The 19299-nt window shown below is 42.3% G+C and overlaps 1 protein-coding gene across 9 annotated transcripts in view; it reads left to right on the top strand.

Annotated features, from left to right (window-relative positions):
- acsl1a (acyl-CoA synthetase long chain family member 1a) overlaps positions 1 to 19299 on the top strand; it is a 241795-nt gene that overhangs the window by 25865 nt on the left and 196631 nt on the right. Inside the window, exon 1 of one of the 9 annotated variants that reach the window (XM_069939843.1) lies at positions 1496 to 1590. The exons of the other annotated variants lie outside the window; for them this stretch is intronic. Coding sequence (XP_069795944.1) covers positions 1566 to 1590 — 25 coding nt within the window. The 5' untranslated portion in view covers positions 1496 to 1565. Of the gene's footprint in view, positions 1 to 1495; positions 1591 to 19299 lie in introns of those variants that run through there. 9 annotated transcript variants of the gene reach the window in all.

A 19299-nucleotide genomic window follows, 5' to 3' on the forward strand; every position in this document is an offset into this window, starting at 1 on the left:
CTATCCACAAACTGGAGGTGAACTGTGTGCTTCGGTCAGAAGTGATGTGCTGTGGCAGCCTGAATCTTGCAATCCAGGATGAGAGGAGTGCTTTGGCACAGGACTTGGTGGATGTGTCGGCGAGAGGGATTGCTTGTGGCCACCGGGTGAAGTGGTCGCCCACTGAAGAGGTAGCGGAAACCCTGAGAGACTGGCAAGGGTCCCACTATGTCTCCGTGAATATGGTCAAACCTGCATTCCATTGGCTCGAAAGGGAGGACCTTGGTGTGTCACTGCACTTTGGCTGTTTGGCAATGTGTACATGCCTTGGCCCACCCCCCGGTTTTGTTTCTGCAATCCATGCCACACGTACTTGCTGGCCACCAATCAACCCGTGGATGGAGTCAAAAACTTGTCGCCTCCATGCAGTTGGGACAGTAGGTCAAGCCTGCCCAGTGGCCATGTTGCACAGGAGGGTGGTAGTACCTGTGCCGACTGGTGTCCTGAAGCCGAAGGCCTGTGACAGCGGTCCTATACTGCGGGATCTCGTCGTCCTGCTGCTGTGCCACTGCCAGTGCTGTGAAGACCAGACCGTTGACCAGCAAGTGGATGCTGTGTCTTGACAAGGCATCCGCGACCATGTTGCCTTTGCCTGAGAAGTGCTGGACGTCAGTGGTGTACTTCAAGATGTAAGACAAGTGTCTCTGTTGGCAGGCTTACCAGGGATCGGAGATTTTAGCCAGTGTGAAAGTCAGTGGTTTGTGGTCCGTGAAAACCCTTCCCTCAAGAAAATACCGCAAGTGGTGGATGGCTAAGTACAGTGCTAGCGGCTCTCTATCGAAAGCACTGTACTTTAGTTCAGGAGGCCTCAGATGTTTGCTGAAGAAAGCTAGTGGGTACCAACTTCCTTCCATCTGCTGCTCCAGGACTCCATCAATCGCTATTCCTGAGGCATCAACTGCAAGGGCCATGGGTGCATCTGCCAGGGCTTCTTTTGGTTTCCACAAACGCACATGTGGATTCGTCATCCCAGGTCAGGTCCTTTTCTAAACCGTTGTGGTCACCAATTTAGCCGACCGCTACAAAGAGACACACACAGCGTGGCAGGTTAAGCTCACTCCTTTATTAGGGCTGGAAAGGCTGCTTTTATACTGTTCAAGTTCCTGCCGTTTTTGCTGATTGATAGGTACAATAGCGGGCAGGAACGTCCATGTTAGGGCTGTTGGTCTGATGCTGCTCCAGCTTCTATCCCTGCCGGTTTGTTGTCCTGGGGATTGCTTTCGCGATCTCTGTCCACTTCTGCTGCTGCGCGATGTGCCGGCCCGATCTCTGCAATTGCGGGCTGCCACAGATGTTTGATTTTTTTAATTGGAGGAGCTCGAGAAATTAGAGCAGTGTAAACATCTTGCAGGAATAAAGAACTTTACGAGTTTTGAGTCGAGAAATGCTGAGGTTGAAATACATTTTTAAACCATACTGAGAACTATTGAATAAGTGTTCTGGTTGAAATTGACAGCTACAAGTTTGCATGCGGGAAGCAGCAGAGATGTATCTGACCTTAAATTTTATGGAGGGTGAAATGAAGGATGTCAGCCTGGAGAGTTTTGGAATGTAAGTAAATACATTACAGTAAAGTTATTTTTTTACTCTTACATGGTTCTGATTCCTTCAAGTTTGGAGGGAGTGGGGTGCAATAACTGAACTTGCATACACTGCATGAAATATCGGTTATAGTTTTGTCTTTTAATAAATTATTATTCTTATTAGCAAAGCAATTAAATAGAAAAGAGCCAAGTTCAATCTTTTATTGTGTGTTGTGGTGTTGTACAACATTTTGTTAGAACATTCACCTGTACAGCACAGGAATGGGCCTGTCAGCCAACACACTGGCACTAAACATGATGCCCAATTTGAGATAAAACTTTGCTGCTTGCACCTGGCATGTATCCCTCTCTTTCCTGCATATTCTTTAACTACAACACAGGAAAAAAGTTCAGTCTGGTGGCATGGTGCCAATCCCAATAGCCCCTTGTAAAATACCGGTAGAGCCGTTCACATTGGACCAGTGTTAACCGGTTCTCTGGGCCCTTTCACATTCACCACCTGGAATCGCAAAGGGGTGGTTCATCCCCGGGGTGATTTGATCTCTGTGTGCCGGTTTGTGATTGTTCACGCTGGCATGTTAGCCGATAGATTGGCGATTAATTACTTGGGGGCTATTTTCAATGAAATAAAGGAAGTGATCAGGAGAAGGGACAGAGTCCACATCTCTGTCCACATTAATAGTGCCAAAGTCAAAAGAATATTCAAGTTTAAGTTCTTAGGAACATGTCTCCGATGACCTGACCTGAGAGAAGCATATTGATATAATGATCAGGAAAGTACACTAATGCCTCTGCTGTCTTAGAAGACTAAGTTGGTACATCCCACTTACTCCTAAGCTAATCCTGCAGATGCACTGTAATAAGAACACTTTTTGGATGCATCCCAACATGGTTTGGGAGCTGCTCTGTTCAAGATCTGTAGAAACTAAAGAACATGGTGAATATGGCTCAGAATATAATACAAGCTTCTTTCCTCTCCGTGGACTCCATATACATCTTTCACTGCTTAGGAAAGGTACCCAATGCCCTGGAAGGCCCATCCCACCCAAGACACACCCTTGTTTCCCTCCTCCCACTAGGGAGAAGGCCTACAAGTGTGAAAATGTGTGCCAACAGACTTGGACAGTTTCTCCTGCAGCCATCAGGCTCCTGAATGAATCTCTTGGTGCTAACTGATTTTTATTTTCAAATAGAACAAAATAGCACAGTCCAGGCCCTTTGTCCCATGGTGTTGTTCTGACCTATATAAACCTACTCAAGAATCTAAACCTTCCCTACCTCACACCCATATCCCTCTATTTTTCCTGGATCCAAGTGCCTGTCTAAGAGTTTTGAATGTCCCTATTTTATCAGCCTCTACCACCATCCATGGCAATGCATTCGAGGCACCTTTTTTTAATTTAAAAAAATTTTGCCCTTGATGTCTCCCCCTACTTTGTACAGATGTCAGGTGTTGTTTGGTACTTGCCCTGGGTAAAAAGGTGCTGGCTACCCACCCTATCTATGCCTCTCATAATCTTGTGGACTCCCAAGTCCCCTCTCCTCCTTTGCTCCAAAGAGAAAATCCCTCAGAAAGATTGTTTTCCATGAAACCTACAACCTGCCCCTTTGACACTATCCCTACCACCTCCCTGAAGGATGTCTTCAACATCGTGGGTCTGAGCATCCTCTCCATCATCAACAGCTCCCTTTGCCACTGACTCTTCCTCAAACTGCTTCAAACGTGCAGTGGTTCAGCTCCTCCTGAAAAAACCTCTCCTCTACTTTCCCCAAAAATTACAGACCAGTTTCAAAACTTCCTTTCCTCTCCAAAGTCCTTGAAAAAATAATACTTAACCAATTATCTACCTACCTTCATCAAAATAACATAACAGAAAAGTTTGTCAGGATGCAAAACCCACCACAGGACAGAGTTGGCCTTATTGAGAGTATACAACAAACTACTCCTCACCACAAACTCCGGTCTTGCTGCTGTTCTAATGCTCCTAGAGCTCAGTGCAACATTCAGCACTGTCTATCATGCTATTCTGATAGACTGCCTCCGGCAGGAGGTTAGCATCAATGGTGTGGTCCTGAGCTGGTTCAAATCTTACCCCACTGACAGGGCTTTCACGGTCAATGTGGGCAACTACACATCTGCCTCAGCCACCCTCTCCTGTGGAGTTCCAGAAGGATCCATTCTTGGCCCGTTTTCTTGATGTACATGCTCCCCCTCAGCCATGTCATACAAAAACATGGCATCTCCTTCCACTGTTATGCTGATGACACCCTGCTCTACCTCCCCTAAAACCGGATGAAAAAAATCACCAACCTTACCAACTGTCTGGAAGACACAAAATGTGGATGGCCTGCAACTTCCTCCAACTTATTAATGAGACAAAATCTGAGATCATACTATTTGCCACCCCCCCCGCCCTAATTTCACCAAAAAGTTACATGACTCCCTAGGTAATCTATCCACTCTTATTAAACCCCATGTTAAATCCCTTGGGGTGCTATTTGACCTTGCTTTCAAATTTGATAAACATGTCAACGCTGTGATGAAGGCCTGCTTTTTTTGAGCTCCACACCATTGTTAAAATAAAACAGTATCTCTCATTCAAGGACCTCAAAAAGGTTATTCACACCCTTATTTTCTCGTGCCTAGTCAACACTAACTCTCTATATGCAAGAATTGGCCAGTCCTCCCTAACCTGCCTCCAATTGGTTCAGAATGACACGGCTAGGGTCCTGACAGGTGCCAAGAGGGACCATATCACCCCATTCTGGCCTCTCTCTGGTGGCTGCCAGTGCAACTCAGAATTGTCTTCAAATAACATATAATTTAAGAAATAACATCACAGTATTCGAACCAATTTGGGAACCGTACATGGAACACAACAGAGAAGTCCTACCGCGGACCTCCACCGCCTAAAATGACAGAAGGAGAAGAAGATGAAATGAACTGACCCAGTGTGTAAAAGTAGAAGACACAAATTTCTTGTTTATTTTCATTGTGTGATGACACTGTTTAATGGGTTTAATGTATCATATAGGTTGAACGTTGAGTGGGTGGGGGGAGAGGGGGTGAAGGAGGGAGGGAAGGGAGGGGGAAAAAGGGGAGAAAATGACACTGTGTATATTCAAGAGGGAAATGTTTGTGTGTATGGTTCATAGTGTGAAAAATAATTTTTTTTTAAAAAAGTTGCTGCTATTTACACACAAGGCCCTTAATGACCTTAACCCCCCCCCAATATCTTTGATCTTTTTATGGCCTACTCAGCTCTCAAGCAGCTCTGGTCACCTACCGCAGGACGCCTGGCTATTACATGCACTAAGTGCACACAAAGGGGAGACCGGGCCTTCGTGGTTGCGGCCCCTAAACTGTGGAATAGCATTTACCTGACCATAAACTTGCTTCCCTCCCTCAACTGCTTTAAATCCAGGTTAAAAACATACCTTCTGTCATTAGTATTTAACATCTGAAATCCTGTAAGTTCCTAACTTCTGACTGGAATTGTGGTCTGTTTATAATGTCTTAATCTGTTCTGTAAATAGTTGTTCTAGTTTTGATCAATTGCCTTGGTTTGTACAGCACTTTGATCAATGCAAGTTGGATAAAATGTGCTATATAAATAAAGAACTTGAACTGTTAACCTTGTCTCATAAGACATTGTTCTCCAATCCTGGTAATTGCCTCTGCACCATCTCCTTCCTATAATCACTTCCACATCCTTCCTATAATAAGGTGACCAGAACTGAACACAATATTCCAAATGTGGTCTAATCAGAGTTTTATAGAACAGCAACATTACCTCACGACACTTGAACTTGATCCGCCGATTAGTATCATTTTAGCATACCATCAGCCTTCTCAACCATTTTATTAATCTGCATGATCTCCTTGAGAGATCTATGAATTTGGACCCCAAGGTCTCTGTTTTTCCACACTGTTAAAAATCCTGCCATTAACCATGTATTCTGCATTTCAAGTTTAACCTTCCAAAATGAATCACTTTGCACTTGTAAGTGTTGAATGCCATCTGCTACTTTTTTCATTGTAATCGTATATTTTGAAAATTGTGCTCTATATACAGCTGTATGTAATATGAGAGATAATTTGTTGGTCTGTTCAAAGAACACTCCTCACTGTACTAAATATTTTGTGACAAATAATGCTTAGTGGCTTAAAGTTTGTTTGTATTTCTATCAGAGTCTCTTCTGACAGCCTTTGCAGACTCCAACCACTTTAAAAAAAAAACCATGCCGCACATCTCTTTAAACCCTCCTCCTTAAATGCATGTCATCAAGTATGAGACATTTTTACCCTGAGAAATTATTCTGATTATCTATCCAATCAATGCTTGTAATTTTAGAAATTTCTGACTGTTCCCCTTCAGCCTTTGATCCAGAGCAAACAACCCATGTTTATCCAACGTGTCCTTGTCGCTCATACCCTTTAATCAAGGCAACACCCTGGGAAAACTCACATACGTTTTCCATTTCCATCCTTTCTGCAATGGACCAGATTTGCACAGAATATTCCAAGAATTGTCTCCTGCAATATTCCTTAAGTTTGACACCTATTTATGGTTGCAAGTAAATAGTGATTTGGTCATGATTTGCCAGATGGGCATTCTTGCACATCTCATGAGCATACAGTCCTAATAATTTTTTTTCTGTACTGTTCCCAGAGCCTATCATCATCTTTTCTTTGGTTACCTTAATCTAATCTCGAGTAACAACTGTTTCTACTGAATGGACTAAAGCTAAAAATAAACTCCATGGTTTGAGTTCTGGATAATTGTATGTCTCTTGTTTTGCACCCACACATTAATTTTTAGACCGTGTATGTAGTAGAAATCATCTGACTCCACCTGTATTGTTATTTCCAAAGTGGCCTGTAGTTTGATTCAGTTCATGAATGTGCACTGTCGGGAGGAGATGGGCGAAGAAAATCCAAAAAGATGATTAACAAACAGTGAATTTATGAATTTTGGAAAAGGAACTTGCATTAATTTAGACATTTGATAGGGGGGGGGTGTGGAAGGAGAAAGAGGAGAGGGGAAGCCTCTTTAGAGAACAATTTAAATGTTTATACTTGTCATAAATGCATGCCCTTTGGGCACGGGTTTAATTCTTGTGGTGTATTGATAAGAGGCTGAAAAGGGCATTTCATCTCGTGATGAAATTCATTCCATTTATTTTTTTTATTTTTTTATTTTATTTTATTTTTTCTCAATGAACATGCCTTATGATGCACGTGATTTGAATCCCGCGCGTGACCGCCATTTGCGACCCACGGGAGCTTTCATTCATTCCATTTATTGATAAAACTTCAATAAGATTTTCTTGCCCAAAGGATTTGTTGATTAGGCAAATGGATGGGGGAAAAAAATTAAAATTCTGTTTCCTCATGACCTGTTCATGTCCCAAATTGGTTTGTAGCCAATGTGAGTGATTCCTGAGGCTTATTCTATTTCTTTGTAGTAGTTTGGCAGTTAATTTATCTACTTCTGGTTCATATGATGTCCTGTCGATCTGTCCACTATGTATGTCCGTGCTAAGGCTAAGGGGGCCAAGTTTAATAAATCCACGTTTCTGGGTGACTCAGTGGCTTGTGAGGAGGATGCTGAGGCATCAGTGGATATGAACTGGTTCGGTGAATAGGTGAAAACTTGGGAAATGATTAAAACCTGGAGAAATGCAAGGTTATCTATTTTAATAAAGAAAGTAGCAAAGCAGAATACTTGTTAAATGGTAAGAGAATGAAAGGTTTTGATATAAAGAGAAGCCAGGTTGGCCTTGTATGTGAAGCATGGAAAATAACATGTATAGCTAGTACATAGGGATGTAAATAATATTTTAGCCTTAATGCTAAAAAGATACCAAGCAGAGATGTTTTCTATACTCCAGAGAGCATAGGGTGAGGTTATCTGATTGAAAAGTGCAATATTTCTTGGGGCTTGACAGAGTAGATGAGGGGTTAATTTTTCCTCAAAATGCAAGGAATCCTTTGAAATTTTCTACCAAGAGTATTGTGAAGCATCAGTGGCCAAATATATTCATGGATTTTTAAAGAAATCAAATTGCCAGAAAGTAAAGATGATATGAAATGTCAGCTGTTATCGACAGGCCGAGCGGGCACAAGAGGCTGATTTTACTACTGTAGTTGTTTTAACAGTATCAGTAACAAAAGTAACACTAGCAAGAATTTTGAAATATGTGAATCAAAGCTGATGATGGTTTGGTATTTAGAAAATTCTAGGGGGAAGTCAAGTGATGTGGAGGAGCTGAGTGGACAGACTCACAGGAGCTTCACAATATAATCCTGAACATTGACCAAAAGCATTAAATAATTGAAAAAAAAAGCATCAAAAATCATTAGTATGGATAAGAAGAATAAAGTAGCTCTTCTGGGAATGAATGAGATCAACAGGCAAGAACAAATGCTGTCGGAGCCGTCACATAGGAGCAACGAAATGAAGAATCCAGTTCGATGGTGGAAGGCCCAAGTCTGTGCAGTGAACTGGTAGGGTGTTGTGCTGATGACTGGCCCTGCTCTTCGGCTCCACCCCCATCTGCCCACATACAACCTTGGTTTCCCACCTAAACCCAGAATCCATCTGAAGACCACTGTTGAACCCTACCCTTAGTTATAAGTTAATAAAGCGTTTGTTCTCCCTCCAGCCGTGAGAGCTTTTATTCACACTATTTTATTAGCTTATTCCCTAACAATGGAAGCGGTACTCAAGCCAGGGATGCTACTGATAGACCCTCTATCTCCTGACACGGCAGAGGAGTTCGGATACTCGCTAGACTGCATCCAGGCCTCCCTGAATGCGACCAGAGAAGTCTTCCCCACCAATGAACTCTGAAGGCCCACACACATTTCGAGGACAGGAATGAAAGGGTATGCTGTAATCAGGGACTCCTCTACATATTTGATCTGCTATCGAGGTATTGAAAGTGAGGTACCTGAAAGTTGCAGAACGAGGTCCTAGCAAGGCACCGACTCGCTCTACGTCGCCAGTAGCCAGGAGAGACCATCGATGGATGGTGGATCTGTGGATGCTTGCCAAGAAGTGCTGCTATAAAGTGGCTAAGGGCTGTGTTTGTGAGGAAGAACAGATCTGGGACCCTCTCTTCGTGGGGGTTCGCTTGAAGTACATTATGCAGCGACTGCTCAAGTCTGGAAAAAAGGACCTGGCTAACCACATCGAGCTGGAACAGGCCAAGCTCGAACGAAGATCTCTAAGTCAGTGAGTTTGCCCATCCGGGTGAGCCCTTCCAAGGACTGGCTGCTTCCATGACCTCTGCTCTAATGGCTGCTGCTTCCTGTGCCAGGGAATGCTTTTTCTGTGGCAAGAGCCAGCACCCCCCAGTTTTGTGCTTCGGTGTTGTGTGTCTGGACTTCCTGTGTCACCTTAAAAGCGTGACCTTGGAGTATTCTGATCCCCTCCCCACTGTACTAGTTTGGAATGGAGGGCCCCTGAAATCAGAACCCACATGCCAAAAAAAACAGGGATTTCTCTTTCTTTTGCTTTTTCCTTTGGTGTTTTTGTTTCAGTGGAACTGTCGGTGCGAAGTAAAGAAATATTTGAAATGAGGCAGGTGTACTGTTGCAGAAGAATATATGTGGGCTACCAGATGCAGATAAGAATAAATATAGATATCAATGAATCCGGCATTAAAGTTCATCAGTATTAAAATAAATAGATTGAATGGGTCTAATAAGAGAAAGTCTTGACATCTCAAGAAATTGCAGACCGATTTTAGTGTTTCTGCAAGAAAGACATCTCACAAAACTAGCAAACTGAAGAGAGATTGAGTGGGACAAGTCGTATAGTCTTCATGTCATACCAAGGCGAGGGTGGGGTAGCTATTTTAATAAATAAAAAAAGTTCCAGTGGTGGTGAAGGATGTAGTGGGGGGAGCCAGATGCACAATATATAATAGCTCACTGTCAGATGTATTCAAAGGCTTGGACATTTATGAACCTTTATGTACCAAATACAGGTGGAGTCATTTATACAAAATTCATTTCTTAAAATAGCTAGAAGACAAAATAATATTTTAATTGGAGGAAACTTCAATTTTGGCTAGACTCCATATTAAATAAATCTATGCAGGTAGTGACAAAAACTAAAGTAGAAAAGTGACGCTAGCTTGTATGAAAGATATAAATCTAACAGATGCCTGGAGATGGTTATACCTCCAAGCTGGAGACTACTTCTTTCACTCAAAACCCCATGGTTCTTTCTCAAGAATTGACTATTTTCTAAAGTTGGCACAGTTGGAAAGCAGAATGGTTGAATCGGAATATTTGGCCAGACTACTGTCAGATCATGCACCTTTGGTATTGAAGATAATGATGACTGAAAAATGGGTGTCGATGTAGAGGTGGCACCTGAATTCTTTGCTGTTGAAAAGAGCGGACTTTTGTACGTTTATAAGGAAACAAATTAACATTTTGTGAAACTAACTGCCAATCTACTAATAACAGTTTCCTGATATGGGACACGCTGAATGCCTATTTGAGGGGGCAAATAACATCATATACCAAAAATGTTAAGAAAAAATTCATGGTGGAAATCAACAATCTGGAAAAGGAAATTACAGCATTAGAGAAGGAATATAAAAAATCTGGTTCAATGGACGAATACCAAACTTTAATAAATGAAAAAACTTAAATACAATACAAACATACAAAATAGAAAAAACATTGAGATTGAAGCAAAAATATTACTAATTGGGAGAAAGCGTGCATAAAGTTTTATCTTGGCAGTTATAGATAGAGGAAGCCTCAGATGATTAACGCAGTTAGGCTAGATCCGGGCACGATATCTCATGATGCATTTAAACAGTTTTATATAGATTTATATAAATCAGAATTACCGCAGGATCAAATTAAAATAGATTACTTTTTGAATAGAGTTGAGCTGCTGAGATTGAGCAAAGAAGATCTGATGAGGTTAAATGCTCCCTTTACTAGGGAGGAAATTGAAAAAGCTTTGGAGAGGATGGTTTTCCACCCAAAATTTATAAAGAATTTAAAGATTTGTTTATGCTACTCATGATGTAATTAACCAAGTTGCTGAGACATTGAGTCTCCTGGACTCCTTTTCAACAGTAATAGTTACAGTGTTACCTAAGAAAAATAGACATTAATTCCTTTGTCTTTCAGACCCATCTTACTATTAAATACAGATTACAAGATAATAGTCAAGGCATTGGCTGAGAGATTTGGCCAGTATTTGCCAAAATTATTAAGTCTGGACCAAGTAGGCTTTATAAAGAAGAGACAATTCTTCTGACAACCTGGGAAGATTATTGAACATAATACATTTGGCACAGTCTAGAGAGGACACTAATGTGACAATATCTCTGGATGTAGAGAAGGCCTTTGATTAACTGGAATGACCATATTTTTTTAAAATAATGGAAAAATTTGGACTGGGACAAATATATATTAATTGGATGCAAACCTTATACTCTAAACTACAAGCAAGGATCATCACAAATAGCTAAATTTCGGCAACTTTTCTCTTAAGCAGATCTAGCAGACAGGGATTGCCCACTGTCTCCAGGGTTGAATCATTAGTGGAACACATTAGGAAAAAAACCAAATATAAAGGGATTCAAGGTGGGCCAGCTCGAGCATAAAATAAATTTGCAAATGATGTGCTATTATACGTGACAGAGCCAGCTGAATCTTTGCCCAAATTAAAGGCCACCCTGGAAGAATATAGTATAATCTCTGGATATAAAGTAACTTGGGGGAAAAAGTAAGATTATGACCTTAACTAATGTGGACTATGAGATATAAACTGGGGAACCATTTTAAGTGGCAGCCAGGTAGTATTAAATACCTAGGGATAATGACAGATCTGGAAAACTTGTATAAATTCAACTATACTCCTATCCTTGAAAAAAACCCAAGACAATTTAAATAAATGTGTCAAAATGAAGGTGTTTCCAAGCCTACTGTATCTTTTTCAGTCCATTCCTAATTACTTGCTATGAAATTTTTTTTAAAGTATTTAATGGAGCCACAAGAACCTTTCTTTGGAATGGTAAAGTCTCCAGGATCTCTATGGAAAAATTGATGTGGGATTATAAAGGGGGGGGGGGTGGTTTACGATTACCATATTTCAAGAAATATTACTTGGCAGCCCAGTCGAGGATCCTTGCATCTTTATTTGAAAATGATCCACCAAAATGGGTTAACATGGGGCTACATAGAATGGGGGAGGGGGTGACAAAAGATTTAATTTACAAAGAAAATACCAAATTAATATGGAAGGTTAGTTAGGAAGGTTTAAGCACTAGGTATTAACTTTGAGATAGTCAAATGGATTCAACAGTGGCTGGGATGGAGATGCCAGAGAGTCATAGTGGATAACTGTTTGTCAGGCTGGAGGCTGGTAACAAGTGGTGTGCCTCAGGCTTCTGTATTGGGTCCCTTGGTGTTTGTCATTTACGTTAATGATGTGGATGAAGGGGTGGTAAATTGGATGAGTAAATATGCGGATGATACTAAAATAGGTGGAATTGTGGATAATGAAGGTTTTCAAAGATTGCAAAAGGATTTGGACTGCTTAGAGGAGTGGGCTGAAAGGTGGCAGATGGAGTTTAATGCTGAGAAGTGTGAAGTGCTTCATTTTGGTAGGAATAGTCGAAACAGGACATGCGTAGTAAATGGGAGGGCATTGAGGAATGCAGTGGAGCAGAAAGATCTAAGAATGACAATTCATCGTTCCCTGAAGGTAGATTCTCAAGTAGATGGGGTGGTGAAGAAGGTTTTTAGTATGCTGGCCTTTATAAATCAAAGCATAGGATACAGGAGTTGGGAAGTGATGTTGAGTTTGTTCAAAGCATTGGTGAGGCCAAATTTGGAATACTGTGTGCAGTTGTGGACACTGAATTATAGGAAGGATATCAACAAGGTAGAGAGAGTGCAGAGAAGATTTACGAAAATGTTACCTGGATTTCAGAATCTAGATTACAAAGAAAGATTTAGCATATTAGGTCTTTATTCCTTGGAGCGTAGAAGATTAAGGGGGTATTTGATAGAGGTATTTAAGATTGAGGGGGATATATAAAGTTAATGTGGATAGGCTTTTTCCCTTGAGGGTAGGAGAGATTGAAACAAGAGGTCATGAGTTCAGAGTTAAGGGGCAAAAGTTTAGAAGTAACATGAGAGGGAACTTCACTCAGAGAGTTGTGGCTGTATGGAATGGTTTTCTGGGAGTGGCGGCAGGGTCCTTTTTGTCATTTAATGAAAAATTCATAGGTATATGGATGGAAGGGGAATGGAAGATTATGGACAAGGTGCAGGTGGGTGGGACTAGAGGAGTGTACTTGGTTCATTGTGGACTAGAAGGGCCAAGGTGGCTTGTTTCCGTGCTGTAATTGTTATATGGTTATAATAAAATGGATAACCTCATTCTAAAGCATCTTATAAGAATCTGGAAGGAAATTAATGATTGTATTTGTAAAGATATTGTAATATCGCCAAAAGCACCTTTGATATATAATCAGCTGATGCCTATGAATTTAGGTAACAAAATTCTGGATATTTGAAATCGAAAGGGGATCTGAAATATTGAGGACTGCTATGAAAATAGACAGCTCATGTTCTTGAAAATTTGGCAACCATACCTAAATTCCATAGGAGTACAATTATAGTGCGGACCATCGTGCTTCATCACCCTACCTTCCCTGTCTACCACTCAATTGGCGGAGGGCGGGGGTGGGTGGGGGGAATCCCAATCCCAATCCCAATCCCAATCCCAATCCCAATCCCAGAAAAGTCAAGAAAAATAAAACAGCCTGAGCACTGACCGCCATGATGTGACAAACCCTGATATATGTTTTATACCTTTGCTGTGAATGTCCTGAATATTGTGAGTAATTATGGTTGCTTAAGTATTAAATGTGGAGGGTATAAAGGTTGGTGTGAGAGAAGGGGACAGAAAATCTTATATAGAATTGATAATTGTAAATTGTAATCAATAATATTGATAACTTTGAGTTTGTTTGGAAAATCATAGATAAAATATTTAAAAAAAATAGACAGCTCATGTCCTTTGAACAAATGAAGGATAAATATGATTTGCCTAATGGAACCTTTCATTGTTTTCTCCAGTTAAGTTCCTTTCTGAGGGAAAAATGGGGCCCACCAGTGACACCACCTGAAGGGAATGAGGTGGAAAGGTTACTTCATCTGGGAGAGGCTCCCAAATTTGTATCCAGATTATACTTTGTGCTTCAAAATGAGGGCCCAAAACTGGGCAACAAAGATTGAGGGAGGCAGGGAGTCGGACTTGGGAATAACGATCAATGAAGAGTGTCGGTCAGGTTTATGTAGTGGGAGCATGATATCGGTGATCAATGCCAGACTTGTATAATACAATTTCTTACACCACAAAAATTACATAAAAGAAAACCAAAGATATCAGAGATCTGCTTCAGGTGTAGGTTAGAAATTGGTAAATTTATTCACTCCACATGGACCTGTGTGAAGGTGAGACCCTTTTGGTTTGAATTACCTAATATATTAACTAGGAATGCAGGAGTAGACTTCCTGTTGGACCTGGAATTGTATTTATTGGGGAACCTGGTGGATGTGGGCAGAAAATTACCAAAATTCCAAATTAAATTTGTAGATATTGCCCTATCAGTAGCAAAAAAAGTATTGTGATCACCAGGAAATCCTCCTCCACCCCCCCCCCCCCCCCCCCCCCACATTCATCACTTGATAGTCCCCAGAAATGCACAACTGAGTGCCCATGGAGAAGATAACAATGTAAGAAATAAGACACTTTTGTCAAAATATGGCAACCTTATCTAGAGTACTTTGATGTCCAGCTATAATAGCAGCTCACAGTTTTAAAAATTGGGCAAAACACATAGACTACAGCAGTGAAGCACCTCAGAGTGGAAGTAGATTAGAAGGGCTGGCGAAACGCTGAATTTTTCTCTACTATTTTCTGTTTCTTCAGTTGTTTGGTCTTTTGATGTTTAGAGGGGAGCGAGGAGAATTACTAGTAAATTGATATTATATTTGAACCTCAGAAACAAAGGGTACTAAAATGTGTGAATGTTAAAAATGATCTTACCTACCCTTCTCCTTCACCCCCCCTTCCGCCCCTTAGTGGACGGAGCCCTCCCCCCACTCTAGCACACTGACTCCCACTCTGACCCTTGCCATCTCTGAAGTGCTCAGAGAGGCCTTGCACCCTCAGTCCCCACCTTCTTTGGTGGCTAATGATGGAGGCTGGCTTGAAACTTGCGAGGATAATTGAGTACAGTAATGACATGTTGAAGATCTTTACAAGAACCTCTGTCAGTTGGTCAGTACAGTCCTCACCTCTGCTATGGCTATGTAAGGGGCCTGTTCTTCAGCGGGAGAAGGAACAGATGTATTCATTGCTTAAACCACGTGCTTTGGGGTTTCTTTGCCATTAAAAAGAAATGGTCTTTGAAACAGTTTGGAGTTTTTAATCTAACTGATGATCGTAGGATTGCTTTCAGCTGCATAAATTAATATTAGGAAATGATGTGTATTTCTAGATATTAATCTCTACATTTGTTCTATTTCTACACTATTAGTGTATGACCATAATACATGGAAGCAGAAATGGGCTAATTCAGTCCATCGAGTTTGCCCTGCCTTTTAATCGTAGTTAGATGCTAGGTTGAAGGAAAGGGCATCCATGGTAGTGATTTCAGAATTGCTACCTGTGCCACGTGCTAGTGAGGTTAGATATAGGAGAATAATGCAGCTAAATACATGGTCTAGGAGGGAGGGTTTTAGGTTTTTAGATCTTTGGGCTCTCTTTGAGGGAAGGTGGGACCTGTTCCAACGGAATGGTTTGCATTTGAACTGCAGGGGGACAAATATCCTTGCAGGCAGGTTTGCTAGTGCTGCTCTGGTGGGTTTAAACTAGATTTTCAGGGGGAGGGGAACCAGAGTGCCAGAGCAGATAGAGGAGTGGAGGAAGGAAAAGATTATGTTAAAATTGCATTCTCTGTTAGCAGTCAATGGGTTGAAAGTGGTGGAAGTGTTCTCAGGTGCATCTATTTCAATGCAAGGTGTATTGCAAGATAGGCAGTCGATCTTAGATCATTGATTGGCATGTGGAATTATGACATTGCGGTGATTAGTGAAACTTGGTTGCAGGAGCGGCAAGGCTGGCAGCTCAATGTTACTGGCTTCTGTTGCTTTGGCACAATAGAATGGAGGTGGGGTGGGGTGGAGGGGGAAGAGGATGAAAGGGGAAGGAGTGGTATTGCTCATCATAGAAAATATCACAGCTGTGCACAGCCAGGACAGGCCAGAGGGTTTTCTACTGAGAATATATGGGTGGAGCTGAGGAACGGGAAAGGTATGATAACACTCATGGGGTTTTTTTATTGACCGCGGAATAGTCAACAAGAATTGGAGGAGCAAATCTGTCAACATATTAACTGGGACTCCCATACTGTAAAAGGGTTGGATGGCTTGGAGTTTGTTAAATATATTCAGGAAAGTTTTCTAAACCAATATATGGAGGTAACAACTTGAGAGGGTGCAATACTGGATCTCCTATTAGGGAATGAGACAGGACAGATGATTTGCCACCTGGCTGAAGAAATTCCTCAGCACCTCTATTCTAAGTGGAAATCCTTCAATCTGTTGAAAGGGGACATTAGGGGGAACTTCTCCAGTTAGAGGGTGGTGAGTGTGGTCTTGGCAAAGGTGAAAGTAGCCAGTGAACTCTCTGCCTGCAAGGAAATAGTGCAAATGGTGTATGGCCCAAGTAGAGAGCAAGGAGCTTCTTGTCAAAAGGTTATGGAGAAAAGGCGGGGACAGGGTACTGAACTTTAAGATCAGCCATGATCTCGTTGAATGGCGGAGCAGGCTCGAAGGGTCGAATGACCTACTCCTGCTCCTATTTCTATGTTTCTATGTTTCACTGTATGAGGTGCCAGTGAAGGTGGTGCATATTGGTTTGATTTCAGCAGTTAAGGGAAATTTTGATAAGCTCATGAATAGGAGAATCCTGATCTGGGTTCAGGGTGCTGAAACTAGGTGTAAAATAGTGTGGCATAGATCAGATGATCCAAAGGGCCTGCTTCTGGGCTATAATGTTCTACATGGGTGGTGGTGACGTTCAGATGCTTCAAACATTGACGAAAAAAGGAATGGACATGGATTGTAGCCTGAATATACAAATGGCACATTTTTGGCTCATTTTCCTTCACTATTTTCATTCACAAAGCTGTTGTTCCAAATTTTCCTGAGACTTGGATTCAGCCCTCAGGAAAAAAAAAGTTGCCAACCTTCCCAAATTAAAATATTTCACCTTGGTGTTCTCAATTTCTTCTATTCTCCCAAAATTCATTTCCTACCCAAGTTCTAGACCTCCCTTTCATGTATTACTGTTTTATTTAAGAACTCTAGTCTCCCTGGACGGGTAACTTTTCAATCCTTGATGCCCTAAAATGGTCTGACAAGTATCCCATTACCAATGACCTTACATTTCCACATGGTAAGAAACTTTATTCTTCTCAGATAAATTTGCATTCCTAATATCTTTATTTATAAATCTCTGACCTATTCTGATCATTTCAATTGTGGGATCTTTTGGAAAGTAATATTTTATTTCAGATTTAGTTTGGGTTGGAAATTGGCTAGTTTCCAGCAATACATTTCCTTGAAATTTTTGTTCACGGGTTTATATCCTTGCAAACAAGAGTGTTTTTCCAAATGGTCTATTTTTGTGTCGTATTAGTAAAATTAATTTTCATTTGCTACACTTATGAATATCACCTTAAAATGGCAATATAGCCTTGTAATAAGAATAATTATTCTAACCTGAATCAGGCATTTTACTTGGTAGGAGGCAAGGATTAATGGACAGAGTTTAAAAAAAAAACTTGCCAGTGTGAGAAGAATCTGAAGATTTAGCTACATGGAATCCATATAACTTGGTAAATTAGGTTAAAAGTTGGTTTGGAATGGAAGACAGAGGGTGGTAGTGGAGGGGTGTTATTTCAGACTAGAGGTTCTTGACCAGAATATTCCACTGGAATCAGTCTGGAACCTCTGCCATATATGTTGGCATACACAATTTTGATGAAAATGTGGGTGGGTTGAATAGTTTGAAAATTGCACAAAAATTGATGAAGTTGTGGATAGTGAGAAAGAAGATTGTCAAAAGGATAGAATGTGGCGGCGCACTCTCTCATGGCGAACCGACCCCGCGTGTAACGCCACATGGCGGGGCAGCCAGGGGAAGATGGCGCTGTCAGGATTTCTCCCTGCCTCAAGTCTCCTGCTCAGCGCGCACCTGAGGCAGCGATTACGATGTCCCAATGCACGAGGTGACTGAGCTCATGCTGCCCTTAAAAGGGCGTGTGCTGAATTTGAATAAAATAAACAGTCATTAACGACTTTCAGTATGGTGGCTAAGTCTTTCTCGGCTGTGTCCAGTACTACATTGGTGACCCTGTTGAGCCCAGACACCTTTCTGGTCTCAAGAACATAGATCTGGCAGAGATCAACACCGTTGCCATCAAACTGCCCCTCTTCTGGACCCATCACCTGCGTACGTCGTTCAGGCAGGTGGAGGCGCAGTTTCAACTGAGGAGCATTTCAGCAGATGCCACGATGTTCTACCATGTCATGAGCGTGCTGGACGAAGAAACGGCAGCCAGGGTGGACGATCTAATACACAACCCACTGGCTGAGGGTAAATATCCTGCACTCAAGAACCTGCTCCTTGGCATTTTTGGGGTGTCCCCTCAGCAGCGTGCCTCAAGGCTCCTGCACCTTGACGGGCCTGAGGACCACACACCTAATGGACGAGATGCTGGCGCTGGAGAAAGATCACAAACCTTGTTTCCTATTCCGTCAGATCTTCCTCGGCAGATGCCCGGGGACATCCAACTACTCCTGGCGGATGAGGACTTTATGAATCCATGCCGAGTCGCAGCCTGAGCGGAGACCCTCTGGCACACCAAGAGGGAGAACGAAGCAGCCCTCAGTCAGGATGTGTGACCAAGAACCAGCCAGCCGTAACACTTCCCCCAAGCACAAGCCGGAGGAGCACCATTCCACCTGGTGCTTTTACCATCAGCGCTGGGGAGCGCAAGTTCATAAGTACGACAACTATGTGACTATCAGGGGAAATGACCCAGCCAGCCATCGTTGATGGCTGCAACGGCTGACCATATGGACAGCCTCCTTCACGTTACCGACAAGTCCACCGGCTGATGTTTCCTGGTGGACACAGGAGTGGAGCTGAGCGTCCTTCCCCCCCCCCTCCCCCCCCACTGCCCTCAAGACACGCACCCGATCTCATGGTCCCACCCTGCGGGCAGCCAACGGTTTCGCCATCAAGACCTTCGGTTCCCATAGGGCGCAGATCCAGATCAGGAAAGAGAAATTCCACTGGAAGTTTGTGTTAGCCTCAGTGGGTACTGCATTGTTAGGGGCTGACTTCCTGAGGGCACACAGACTGTTGGTTGACATGAAGGGCAAGAGGCTGGTCAATGCTCGCATCTTCCATTCAGTGTGCCTGGATACCACGAACGCCTGCAGGCCCGAGATCATTGCCACTTCCAGGGATGAGTATTCGAACATACTCCATGAGTTCCCCGCCATCCTTCAACCACGATTCTGTGCCACCTTACCCCAGCACGGGGTATACCACCATATCTCCATGCAGGGCCCCCTGCTGCATGC

Source organism: Narcine bancroftii, chromosome 1 (genome assembly GCF_036971445.1).
Source record: "Narcine bancroftii isolate sNarBan1 chromosome 1, sNarBan1.hap1, whole genome shotgun sequence".
Classification (NCBI taxonomy): Eukaryota; Metazoa; Chordata; class Chondrichthyes; order Torpediniformes; family Narcinidae; genus Narcine; species Narcine bancroftii.